Consider the following 12,315-nt stretch of genomic DNA (forward strand, 5'->3'; position numbering starts at 1 on the left):
AGACCTCAGAAACCTGAAGGTCCAGGGCTCCAGCAGCGAAACAGCCACCACTGATGGCAGCAGACACTGGGGGCCCAAATGCCCAACAGCAGCAACAATTCCTAAAAACATTTGTTTTCAGGCACTTGACCAACCATGGCAACTCATAGGGAGGAGAAACATCCACTGGTCCCACTTGTCCATGAGGGCAGACGATGAGCTAAGTGGTCCCACTGGATTTACCAACTTCAGTTCGGTGCTGAAGCTAATGGTGATGCAAAGATGCAGCGGTTGTCTGGAAGATCTGCTGGGTAGCACCAAGACACCCGGAGAGGGGAGGCAATATCTCAAGGGCCAACAGAGAACCCGAGGAGAGGGTGGAATAAGCAGGGTGCCCCCTGAGCAGGCTGAGGACCCGTGCTGGAGACCCTCTGCCATGGTTTCCCGAAGCGGGACCAGAACAGATGGGTTTTGGAAGAGGCTCTCCAAGAAGGTGCACCTCACACCACAACATCTTCACTCCCAAAGATCAGAGCAGCTCAGCAATGGGGAAAGTACCCCAAATTTCTTGTCTAAGGTTTCCCCTGGCATTGGAGCTGCAGACACAGGCGCATTTGCAGACATGACAAAGAACAAGGGAATTACAAACAGCACGTTTCTGTTTAGAGTTATGCTATTTACTAGACCGCAGATCCAGCTTAAAAAATAATAAAGTGTGGATGGATTTTTTAATTATTTTTTTACAAATAAGAATTTCCATCCCGACACACAGAGCAGCTGGAGGGATTTTTCCAAGGAGTTAAAGAAGGGGGAAAACCAAAAAAAAAAGCCTAAAGACTTTGATCAGACCTCAACCAAGGAAAATTTCAGATCAAAGGTGGATATTTTGAGAAGTTATGAGTGTGGTAAAATGGGGATTACAAGCAAAAATGCTTTGCAGCCCTAATATAATGGATTCTACAAAGCATCCAGTATATTCTCTATATACTCACTTTATGTTCATGCATTCCATTTACATATCAAAAGCACATTGCTACCAACAGATACACTTAAGATGTTTCCTCACATTCCCAGAGTAGCTGCAAGGGTCTGTTAATGTGAACCTTATTGACATGAAGAGTTCAATTTCAATAATTCAAGTCTTTCCTGGCCCTGCCTGGAGAGTTTACACGAGAGGCAGCTGGCATGAAGGGACAGGCAGAAGAAAACTGAGGGTTTAGTGCAGAGCAAGCCAGCGATGCTCTCTTACTTTGCTCCTCTCTCCACCTATTTTCTTAGTTTGTTAGTTACATGAAGGATTTAATAAGACAAAAGGGGGACATTCAGAGAGAGAAGAGTATCCCCAAAGAAGGATGCGGGCACCCTAGTCCTGCTCCTGGTGAGCACCACTCACCAACAAGGATGTGGCTGCAGGAGGGAAGAGCCAGAGCAGGCAATTCCTCACCCACAAAAGAGCTTCTTCTGTTTAAAATACACAAAAAATACACTGTTTAGTCCATCCATCTTCATACCTCCTGACACACTGCCGTTACTTAGCTCCACTTCTACCCTCAGACCTCGGTGATGTTTCCATCCTCCAAATGGCTAATTACAGTAGTATAGATTTACATCTTATTTTTTATCCAGATGTTTTAAACTTTCCCAGCCCAGCTCAATACGAGGACAAAAGTTTCCTCATCTGGCTGACTCACCACCAATTGTTCCCTAATTACTAAGTGGCTTTAGATCCTATTTAAGAGGGACAACAGAAAACTGATGACTTTAAAGGAAATTCCTTGGCATTCTTACTGCCTTTAACATGATCTGAAGCCTCCCAGAAACGCAAGACATGTAATATTTTCCTTCTTTTAATTAAGAAGCAACTTTCAAGGGAGGAAAATGGCTATCTGGCAACAAGCAGCTGCTGATTCACGTGCTGCCTGCCACCACCATCTCTATTGCTCCTCTGGCTGCAGGAGGGTTTGGCTGTGCCCGGCTGCATGCCTGTGGGACACTGGCGAACAACCCTGGGAGTCAGCACAGGCTCAGGCGCTCAGACAGTGATAGTCTGAATCTATAGGAAAAGGAAAAGGCAAAGGCAGCTTCGTGTGGCTGCCAGGATCATTGCACTGATCTGATTCTCACTTAAAATCTGGGAGAACAGCTAATAATTAAAAACATTTTCTCTTACTGCTTGTTCCTTGAACTGGCCAACTCACCAAGAACAAAGACGTCTATGTCTCATTTACCTAGCCCCTATTTTTATTCTCACCATCCATCCTACTGGACCTGGTCAGCAGATGTACTTTACATGGAAGGGCACAACTCACGCCAGCGCAACACAAACTGGTTGCTTTTATTTTCTACTTTATCTTCAGCATCTGCACACACTGTAATTTAAAGTAGCATATACTTTCACTGGAGCTTATAGACTCGGTGCCTTGTTTCCCTAGCCAACCTGTGTTTAAAAATCCTTTTTTTTAATATAAGATGTAAGTAAATTTGAAGCCCTCATGCTCCCTTGTATCCATCGCTTGCAAACATATGCAGTGTAAGTGGGCATCCATCAGGCAACAGAGCGCCCACAAAAAAGAAACACTAAGTAAAATCACTGCAAGGTCTTTAAAACCTAAGAGACACCTCCTCAGCCAAGGCAGCAGGATGCCACCGTTCCCAGGGGAAGGCAGGAGACATGGCACCAACTTGGTGGGGTCACACCTACCACGACCGCTTTCCTTGAGCTCAACGGTTTTGGGGGATATTCAGTTGGTCAAGGAAGTTGGTCTGTGTTAGAAGTCCTGCCTGGCATGGGTACTGCCAGCTGGTACGGGCACGGTCTTGCTCCAAGTTTAAGTACACTGGGGAGAGGTGAGCAGAAGGGAATGGGTTTTGAAGAACTCAGACAAACTCTGCACTAGGAGGGCTACAACCCTAATTCCTGTGTGAGAGGTGGGTATCGCTTCCCTCGTCACCTGTCTAATACCCAAAACATGACTGAAGGTGAAGACTTAGCTTATCTGAGAGGAGAGGCCACCTAACACCCAGGAGCCACGCAACTCCGGCCAGGGAATGCATCTCACCATGCAGGATAAAATCTCCTTCCCTGTCCCTGGGTGTTTTCAAAGATCACCAGGACCATTTTCCCCAGTTTTCACCCAGGATTACCACAGTTCCAACACTCCCAGCCCAGCGGTCAGACCCGCAGCCCTGCCACCAGTGCCGCCAGATAACTTGCCTGTCCTCTGGCCTCTTTGTTCCTCGCTCATATGCCGAGGATGGAGGGGACAACGAGTCTCTCCGTCTCTTCTTCTCTTTACTTTGGCTCTGCCTCTCGGAATCCCGCTCTCTGCTCAGGATCGGGTTCTTTGGAGTAGGAGTCTGATCCCTGTGGCCAGCTGACTCTCTGCCACGGTCAGCTGTTAGGAAAAATGGGTAAAAGGGAGAGAATTTTTATAATTCAGAGTATTTCCAGCTCCCCCCTCTTGCAGTTTCAGTAGCTTCTGTTAGTTAACGGAGTCTTCAAACGAGGTATAGGCTGCCCTGCATCAGCCTCAGGGCTACATTTCCCATCACCCACTGCTTAGATTATCTTCCCTATTTACAGGAGCCGTTTTCACGGAGTAGGAATGCTGAGTTATGAAGGCAGAACATCCCTTGACATCCCAGACCAGGAAAATTAAGTGGTTTCATAGGAGATGAGTGATATATAGGAAAACATGAATACATACCACTGTTCTCCTTCTCTGCTTGACTCTTCTTCGGGATCCGGTACACCTCCTGCAAAGCAAGCCACAGGCAGGGTCAGAGTTTCAGCTACTGACAAGAACAACCATCTACAGGGCTGCAAGAATCATAGTATGGCACTAATAATTTAACAATTCAATTTTAAAACAAAACAAAAAAGTCCATGTCTCTTGAAGCAAAGCTGTGGTTTTAGGCAAATTATTGTGGTGCTTTCTATATATTGCCTCTGACCAGCATTTCGTGTTCGTATTCTGAGCTCCCTTGTTTCAGCCTAAGAAAATACATTTTCCTTTGGTGAGATAAATGAAAGCATAAGAAACTCTTGTTGTGGTCTGTTCACAAGACAAAACCACTTCAAAAGAGCTAGTAAAGGTTAAAAAAAAGTGATTTTGGCCAAGATTTTACTTTTTTTAAATACCTATTTTGCTTTTCCATGGAGCCTGAACGCAACACCGCCAACATGTGCAGTTTGAAGCACCTGCAACTACACTCTCATGTATGCTGTGACTTCTTCCAGTGCTCAGAGGCACTAGGAGTCTAAAAATGTGCCCTGTTAAAATTATTTCTATTTATTTACATGCTTGCTATGGACCAAGGGGCAGAAGCAGGAAAACCAGGTCAGGAGAGTCCAGAGCAGAGGTGTGGGATGCAGAAGCATTCCTAGTGCTCCCCTTTCCCTACAAACCCTTATTTTTCTGAAGCCCGGGCATGCTGCCTGTGCCCATCTAGCTCGACCCAAGCCATGCCAAGCTGGGGAACCCCCCTGACCACGGAGCAGCAGATCCACAGGGACCAGGGCAGGGAGGAGGACCTGGTGAGATCACAGCCACCACCTGTGTGCTCTTAACGTCAGGTGGGCACCGGGGGCTCAAAGCAAAGCAGGTTCTGATGCACACCCAAGGCACCTCCAAGACCCCAAAGCCCAGCCCTTGCTGTACCACCAACCCCCTGCCTGGTTTCGGTCCCCCTTCACACTCCATCCCACCCACAGCACTGAGAGAATTCCCCATTAAACACACTCAGACTGTTACTCATCGCTTGTAACATTTTTGACCTCCTAATACCTGAATGCTAGCACGATTCCTGGTACTAAGTCACATATTTTAAACCAACCCATGTTTCTGCCGTCTGTGTTTCAAGGCAGGTCATGGTTCTGAAGCCTAAGCAGCACCCAGCTAAAGGAGATTTTTGCTGTGGGGCTTACAGTATGCAGCTGCTTTTTGATCTAGGTTTTGTGTGCCTTGCAAGGGTCTTTAGGGCATCCTCTGACTACCTCCTTTAATTACCCTGTGTGATCCTGAAGTGTATCACATGAAACCTCTCTCTGTCTTTACTTTCCATCATTATTACCTGCACTAATGACCTCTCAGCTGCACACACACAGCCCCCTGCCTGCACCACTGTCCCCCAAGATTTCTGCCCATGCTGCTCCGTCACCTGCACTGGTCTCCTGGGAAAGACCAGGCCCTTGGCCCAGGATGATGGCAGGCTGCAGCTGCAGCACTGTCAAGAGATTGCTAAAGAGAAGGGGCTGCTTTGCAATGGGAAATTACAAGAGATGTTACAGCACTTTTAATTATTTGTTGCTTTTCTGACCTGCCAGAAGCCCTGCAGTCAGGTGTCTCGCTCCGTGCCTTATTTGCAACTCCAGGCAGAGATGGCACCACAGGGAGAAAGGGGAGAAGAGGAGCCTCAAAGAAAGCAAGGGCAGAAGTGTGCGTTTTGCTAAGGCAACAGGTAATCCCTTGCAACTTCAAGTTATTTGAGCCAGAAACCATTTCTCATATATACACAGATGGCACACTACATGTTGCTGAATCCCAAAATCCACGTGAGCCGGAATAACTCATCAATACCGTTCCATTGACATAAAACGGGAGAGCACTTGGACTCAGACTTGCAAATGCTGGGACTGGGACTGCTGCAGTTCAGCGCAGCATCCGTGTTAAATGCTGCTGGATTATGCAGCAACAATTATTATGATGCCACATTAAACTGTGTATTGCTACAGATTATGTTTTATTAGCCCCACAGCGCTCATGATTGTACTTCTAACTGCAATAATCTGACACTCAAAGTATAAATGACATGTTATCATACTAGTGATCCTACAGCATGTAGAATATATGGAGAGGTTTTACAGCATTACTGACTGTCCAAGTGCTGGTAGCTTGGAAGAAAAACCCTGGGTTTTTTTTAATTCCAGTTTCTATCAAGCCCTTGCTCTGTTCCCTTCATGAAGTAATATAGTAGTTCACAAGAATACCCACTTATTTGAAGCAGCATGTGATGAACCAGCTATTATGTGGCTGAACATGACCAGTATGGTCCTGCAATAGGAAATAAGACCAAATAAACCAAATATGAAAAATCAAAGAGAGAATGTGGGGTGGCCCTGATGGAGGCTGCAGCTGCACCCCAGAAAAAAGACAATTAATTCAGAAAAAATATACTCAGCGCTATACAAAGTTGTTCTGGTGCAGTGTGCTGAGATCTTGGCTTTCCCAGGGCAGGATTTGTGCTTTCCTAGGACCAGATGTGGAGCAAAGCAAAAACCTCAGCAAAGCCACCTCCCCAAGTCCATGACCATCAGAGCCTCCCAACAGCGTTAAATCTTCATATTTGATGCGATGCCACATTCACCTATCGTACTTTGATGCCTCGGGGAAAAACCAGCAGGGACCTTCCCTAGAGCGCTAAAATATCCTGTAATTTAAGGCATGGATGAGGCAGAGGGGAGAAAAAGATTCATTAAACTGTTACAGGGGGAGTGAAGGCTGCTTCTGGTTGGGTATTTAAAGCTTCCCTACTCTCAGACATACGGAGCTTTACCTCGACTTAACTCTCAACCTTACATAGTGTTCATTTTCTAAATAACCCCCCACTTGATTTTTTAAAGCTGGTTGGAAAGTAGTTGACTGGCATCTCTCCTGGGCTGCCCAGTTGCACCAGACTGCATCGCTCAGTAGCAATGTGTCTACCTCCAGCACTGGATTTAACAAGATAGTCCAGGTTTGCGAGTCCCACTTTTATTGTGTTAGGAAAAAAAAACCCCATGTGCCCTGTGGGCTAAGAAAATATATTTTCCCTTGGTGAAATAAACGGAAGTATAAGAAACCCTGTTGTGGTCTGTTCACAACACAAAACCACTTCAAAAGTGCTGCTGAGGGTTAAAAAAAAAAAAGTTACTCTGGTCAAGACTTTTTATTTTTTTAAATACCTATTTTGCTTTTCTGTGGAACCTGAACACAATGCTGCAAACTCATGCAGTTTGAAGCATCCATGAACACATATGCCATGACAAGAGGCATTAAGAGTCTGTAGATATGCTCTTTTAAAATTGTTATTTATTTACACATTTGCTGTGGATCAAAAGACCCCAAATCTAGTGTGTTTTTAACTAAATGCCAAGAAACAAGGCAGCAGCTCACTGTTTGGAGTGGGGAGGGATGCTGAAGCAGCCAGCTGGGACAATAAAGCCTATATAATGCTATTTACACGCCATCCAGCGGTAGATCGTTTTGCCTCTTACTGCCTCGTGTGGGAAGGACCACAAGCACAGGTTCTACAGACACAAAAGCACTCACCAGCAACAGGTTTTCTCTATTTATTTTCTCTCTCCCACATCACTCCCCACAAAAAGTTCATTCTCAGACACACCGCAGAGCGGCACGTTCAAAAATCTGCCCCACGTTTGGCCCGAACAATGTTCCCACCAGCAGAGAAGGTGTGATGAGGAGCCACTAAGCTGTGAGATGATGGATGAACCAGCCAGGACAGCTGGCAAGTGGAGGAAGAGCTAAGCTAGACCAGCCTCCCCTGCTCCTAAAAAGACTTTCCATTAAATAGCAGGATGTGCAATGGGAAACTACCGTACAAAGGGATCAACAGGAACAGGAGAAGGACCTGAGTAGGTGGACTTGGCAAACACAGCACTGCTCACTCCTGCCACATGTTGGTTTAGGTTCACTGTGACATTGAAAGCTCAGCTGCTGAAGCTAAGAAATACAGCGATTTCAACTCAACAGAGATAACTGCGTCTAAGTTTTGAGGTCAAAGACAGTTGAACATGCAAGGGGCAAGAAAGCATCTGCCCTCCCTAGGAAGGAGAAAGCACCTTCCTCTGAAAGACACGGCTGTGACCACAGCAACAGGAGGCACTGGAGGGGGAAAATGGGTGAAGCTGTGGCAGGATCCATCCCATCAAATTAGACTGCCCTAACAAAGGTCCAGGTGGCTCAAAATACAAGATAATTATGAACTGGGGAGTGAGCTACGTCTTGCTGGAGAACAGCTACAGATCTACTCAATAGGCTGCAGTGCCTCCAGCATCAGTCTGGGGAAGATGGAGGCAGCAGAGTCTTTGAACCAGCAACCAACAGAGGAATATGTCAAAATTGCTCCATGAAAACCAGATGGTGGTCAAACCAGACACAAGCCAAGGGGAACTCCGAAGGATAGCCTGTTTTATTTTTGGAAACGGAAGCTGCTGGCTTCAAGCGTGCACAATGCTGAATCAATGCAACCACCACTAACAGAGTCCAAATGGCTCTCTACCTTCCAGAACAATTTTTAATGAGTTGCACAGAAAATTAAATGTAGAAAGAAAAGTGATACAAGTCTGTTACAAAGAAAAGAAAAGTAAAAAAAAATTCCAACCAGGATTTAGGCTGTCCAGCTGCAGACACAAAACCATCCTCGGGTCGGGAGAGGCAAAAGAGCTGCAGAACAGTCTCGAGACTCAAAGGATGTAGGGGTAGGAAAGGAACATTGTACCTAATGAAACCCTCACCAGAAATCTGTTCCTTAGCTGACAATTATTTCTGATTTAATGCAACTAAGCTGGAGAAGACCAACAGACACCAACAACGGGCAAAGGGAAACAACAGTGCAACCAGGTAGAGGCTCATCTTGTGTTAGTGCCAAGGCAAGTACAGCTGGCAGCAGGGTGTTCTACGCCAACCTGTGCCAGCCTGGCCTCACACCCATGCTTCAAAACCTCTGCTTCCCAACCAGGGACCAAGCACATTTCTCCTGAGGCTGAAGGGATGAACCTCACACCTGGATGCAGAGCCTGCCGGAGCTTGCCACATTTGCCAGGACTTATGCACCCAAAGCCAAGATGACCTACAGACTGTGCTGTCTCACCTAACTGCCCTGGAGTCCTCTGAACTTACGTTGTTGATTTGCTGAAGAAACACCACATAACCAGATCAGTCCCCTCCCAGGCTGGATACCCAATGCTCTGCCCGCTAGGGCTGGATTTCCTCATCCTTGCTTTCCTCCCTCCTGTGATGCTCCTTTCCTCTCTTCCCTCTGCAGCTCCCCATTCCCTCTGCATGAGCATAAAGCTCCAGCATCACTCCAAGGGAGGGAGGAGAGCAAGAGAAGGACTAATGCCATGACATCCCTGCTTGAAGGCCAAAAAACCCCACCACAAAAAACAGGCTGGCCACTCACCAGTGCCTATTGTTTTCATGAACTATTTCTTGCTCTGAGTTATAACAAATTATAAGCCTCCTAACTAAAGCATGTGATGTGCGTGCCAGAGCAAGAGGCAGTCACACCAGGACGGCTTGTCTGGGAACAGGACAGGCAAGAGCAGCTTCACAGGGCTCTCCTATCAAGATGTATCAGATGTGATTTGGAAAGAATGTCTCAGGGGAAGACAAAAGCTCAGTTTGCCTGAGTGACCCAAGCTCTGCTATACCTATTCAGGCTGGTAATTAAGCTCACAGAACAGGCATTTTCGTTGCAAAAGAGAAAGTCTACCTTGGCCAAAGTTGGGGTAACACCTCAGCCTTGAACTCCAAGTCACTGCTAAATACTTGTGAGGACAGAAGTGTCCAATCAAAACCTGTTAAACCCAAAACACTTGAACTCTTTCAAATTATTTTTCTTAAAACATCTTCTCCAACTCATAAGGGCAAGATCTGGGGATCCTCACAGCTACAGCTCCTACCTGCCCCCCCCACCGAAGGTAAGGGCATCCTCTGCCCACCCAGGGGTGGAGGAAGATGCCAAAAGCTCCATCCCACCTGCAGCAGAGCAGTGCCCAAACCATGCTAGCATGGTGGGGTGCTCTGCAGCAGCCAGCACTGCCACGCTGGTTGTGTTCATGCAGCATTAGTCAGCCGGCAGAGCACACAGGTTTGCCACGGGACAGATTTTAGACCTGTTGACGGGTCATGACAAGACGCCTACAGCTTTGCTAGTGGAGCTGCTGGACCTCAAGGCCCTGCTTTGGCGTAAACAGCAAGGAAATCCCAACACCCAGACCACCCTGAAATACTAACACTATTAAAGCACATGCTATGCTTGAAGGTAAACGTGCTCTCCTGTCCCTCTGCCTTAACTACTGAAATGTAAGCCATCAAAAGGATGCTGAGAAAAGCTTGCCATGCTTGGCAGTGCTGACCCTACCACTTGTTCCTGTGATGCCAAGAGGGTAGAGCACTGGGTCCGCTGGCTGTCACGCTGTTTGTTGCCTCCATCCTGGGTATGGCTGTATGGATCAGTCCACGGAGCCTTACCTGAGTGCAATCCTCGGGCTGGAGTGGGCTAAGGCGCCTGGAAGAACCACACTGAACCACCACGTGCGCCCTTGCTGGTTGTTCACCAACCAGTCTGTGCCACTCAGAGTGAGTTTTCAGCATGGGATAAGATATGCACCGCTTCCTCAGAGAGCGGGAATGGCATGCACAAGCCCAGGCTGAAAACTTACCCTGCTGGGGAGTGTGAGTGTGTGTTGCAGTGGGTATGACTCCTTGTGGGTTAAGGAGTTGGAGTGTATGAGCCCTGTAAGCCAAGGACTTACAAGTCCTGTGTATAGAGGTATAGAAAAAGATAGCTCACTTAATCCTTTCATGCCAGGAGTTGGGATTTTCCCGGAGCGACGTCCATTGCCGGCAATGGACGCACCAAAATAACGTCGGCATCAATGAGTTAACCACCTCTGTCCTCTTTTCACCTATTATATTGCTCATGCATCATCCAGCTTCCCAACCATCTTCCCGTTTCTTCACCGTATGCACGCTATGTCCTCTCCCTTCTTCAGCACGGAGTTGAAAATGGAGTTGAGAAAAGGAGACCCATGGTCAGCTCCTTGCTGCCCTGAGAAGCTAGATGGAAATGGTTGAAATTACAAGGGGGTCATCAGCAAGACTGGAGAGGACATAGCTTAAGTTACGAGGTTTCAGACCCTCCCGCCCCCCCATCCAATGGCAGTTACTGCAGGATGTTCCACCACTCAAAACAAAACCAGCTTTTAAAAAGCTTGGATGTGCTGGAAAAGGCGACTGGCTCTTGCCACTGGGATGACTGGGTTTTCCAAGGTGACTATCTATCCCCCTTCTATCTAAAGCATCACCTGGCCACCTTAGTCTTGTCTTTTAGACATCAGCCACCTCCGGGCTGGGCTATGGTGGCACCCTGCATCTTAACAGGTGACAGTCGGACAGAAGCAGTTAACTCTTAGTGCTATGATAAAGGCTGGGACGGAATGAATCCTCAGGTCACACTTTGCCCACAAATGCTTTACAGGAGTTTTCACAGACCCGCAGCATGGTTCTGCTTTTTTGGGTTGGATTTGCTGGGATTATTACAAGGCTAGAGTTTGTGAGATAAAACCCCATCCCTATGACCAGGCACGCATACTGCAACAGGCTGTTAGCACCCTTGCAATGACCTGAGATTAATTAACAAGTACACAGAGAGGGTGTGAATCCACATCTTAAATAGCAACTAAGATGGGTCATGACTCCACAGCCTGACCAGGGGCTACAGCAAAGGTCTCTAGATACCCAAGGCTGAGCTCCTCCCAGCTCAAAAGAAAACACCAGTCTTGGTGAGAAAATGACACTGTCAGATCAAATTTGGTCTCAAACCAACATTTTGGAGGAGTCACTAATTTTGTGAGACTTCACACTTTTCATTAAGCCTTTTTCAACATTTTTTCTGTGCTGTTTCAACTTTAAACACTGCAGCATGTGATCCTGGAAGCGAACATGCCTGGTTGCAAACAGAAAACTGAGCCTGGGTAGTCCAAAGCAAGTCTATCTCCAAAGCGGTGTAGGACTCAGACTTGATTTAGCTTTCAGTTAAAACAATCCCAGGTATTAGCAATGGATGGAAAAGGACTCTCAATTTAATCATAAATTCAATTTGACAGTATCACTTCAATAAATAAAACCGTGAGGCTCACAAAAATTTTTAACTCTGCAAATTAAAATCTAGTTAATAATCAGATCCACCTGGTAAGGGGTGGGGGGGGGGAGGGGGGAATAAAGAAACACAACCTCACTTCTCTGTAGAAACTTCTTTTAGTCATTTGTACAGTAAAATCTCACCTCTTCTCCCACTAAGCTTTATGGCACAAATGATTATGCTCAAATTCTGCAAATGTTCAAGAGTATCTGATTCTTCTGAAAAATTCAGAGATTAAGGTAAGATTTCTCTTAAATCTTATGTAAAACTCTAAATACTTTTTATAAATGCTAATTTTTGTAGCTACAGTTGCTGAACGGTACAAGCAAAGGTTCACAGACTCAAAGTTGCGGTCTCCCCCACCTGCACGTGGCGCTGTGGTATGCCTAACACCCATTATTTTTATTA

The 12,315-nt window shown here is 46.4% G+C and overlaps 1 protein-coding gene across 1 annotated transcript in view; it reads right to left on the bottom strand.

Annotated features, from left to right (window-relative positions):
• SETD2 (SET domain containing 2, histone lysine methyltransferase) overlaps positions 1–12,315 on the bottom strand; it is a 66,313-nt gene that overhangs the window by 12,783 nt on the left and 41,215 nt on the right. The window contains exons 13-14 of the mRNA XM_056338460.1: positions 3,687–3,735; positions 3,194–3,374 (exon numbers count right to left, since the gene is read on the bottom strand). Of these exons, the coding sequence (XP_056194435.1) occupies positions 3,194–3,374; positions 3,687–3,735 (230 nt within the window). The remainder of the gene's footprint in view (positions 1–3,193; positions 3,375–3,686; positions 3,736–12,315) is intronic.

This window comes from Falco biarmicus, chromosome 4 (assembly GCF_023638135.1).
Source record: "Falco biarmicus isolate bFalBia1 chromosome 4, bFalBia1.pri, whole genome shotgun sequence".
In the NCBI taxonomy this organism is placed as follows: Eukaryota; Metazoa; Chordata; class Aves; order Falconiformes; family Falconidae; genus Falco; species Falco biarmicus.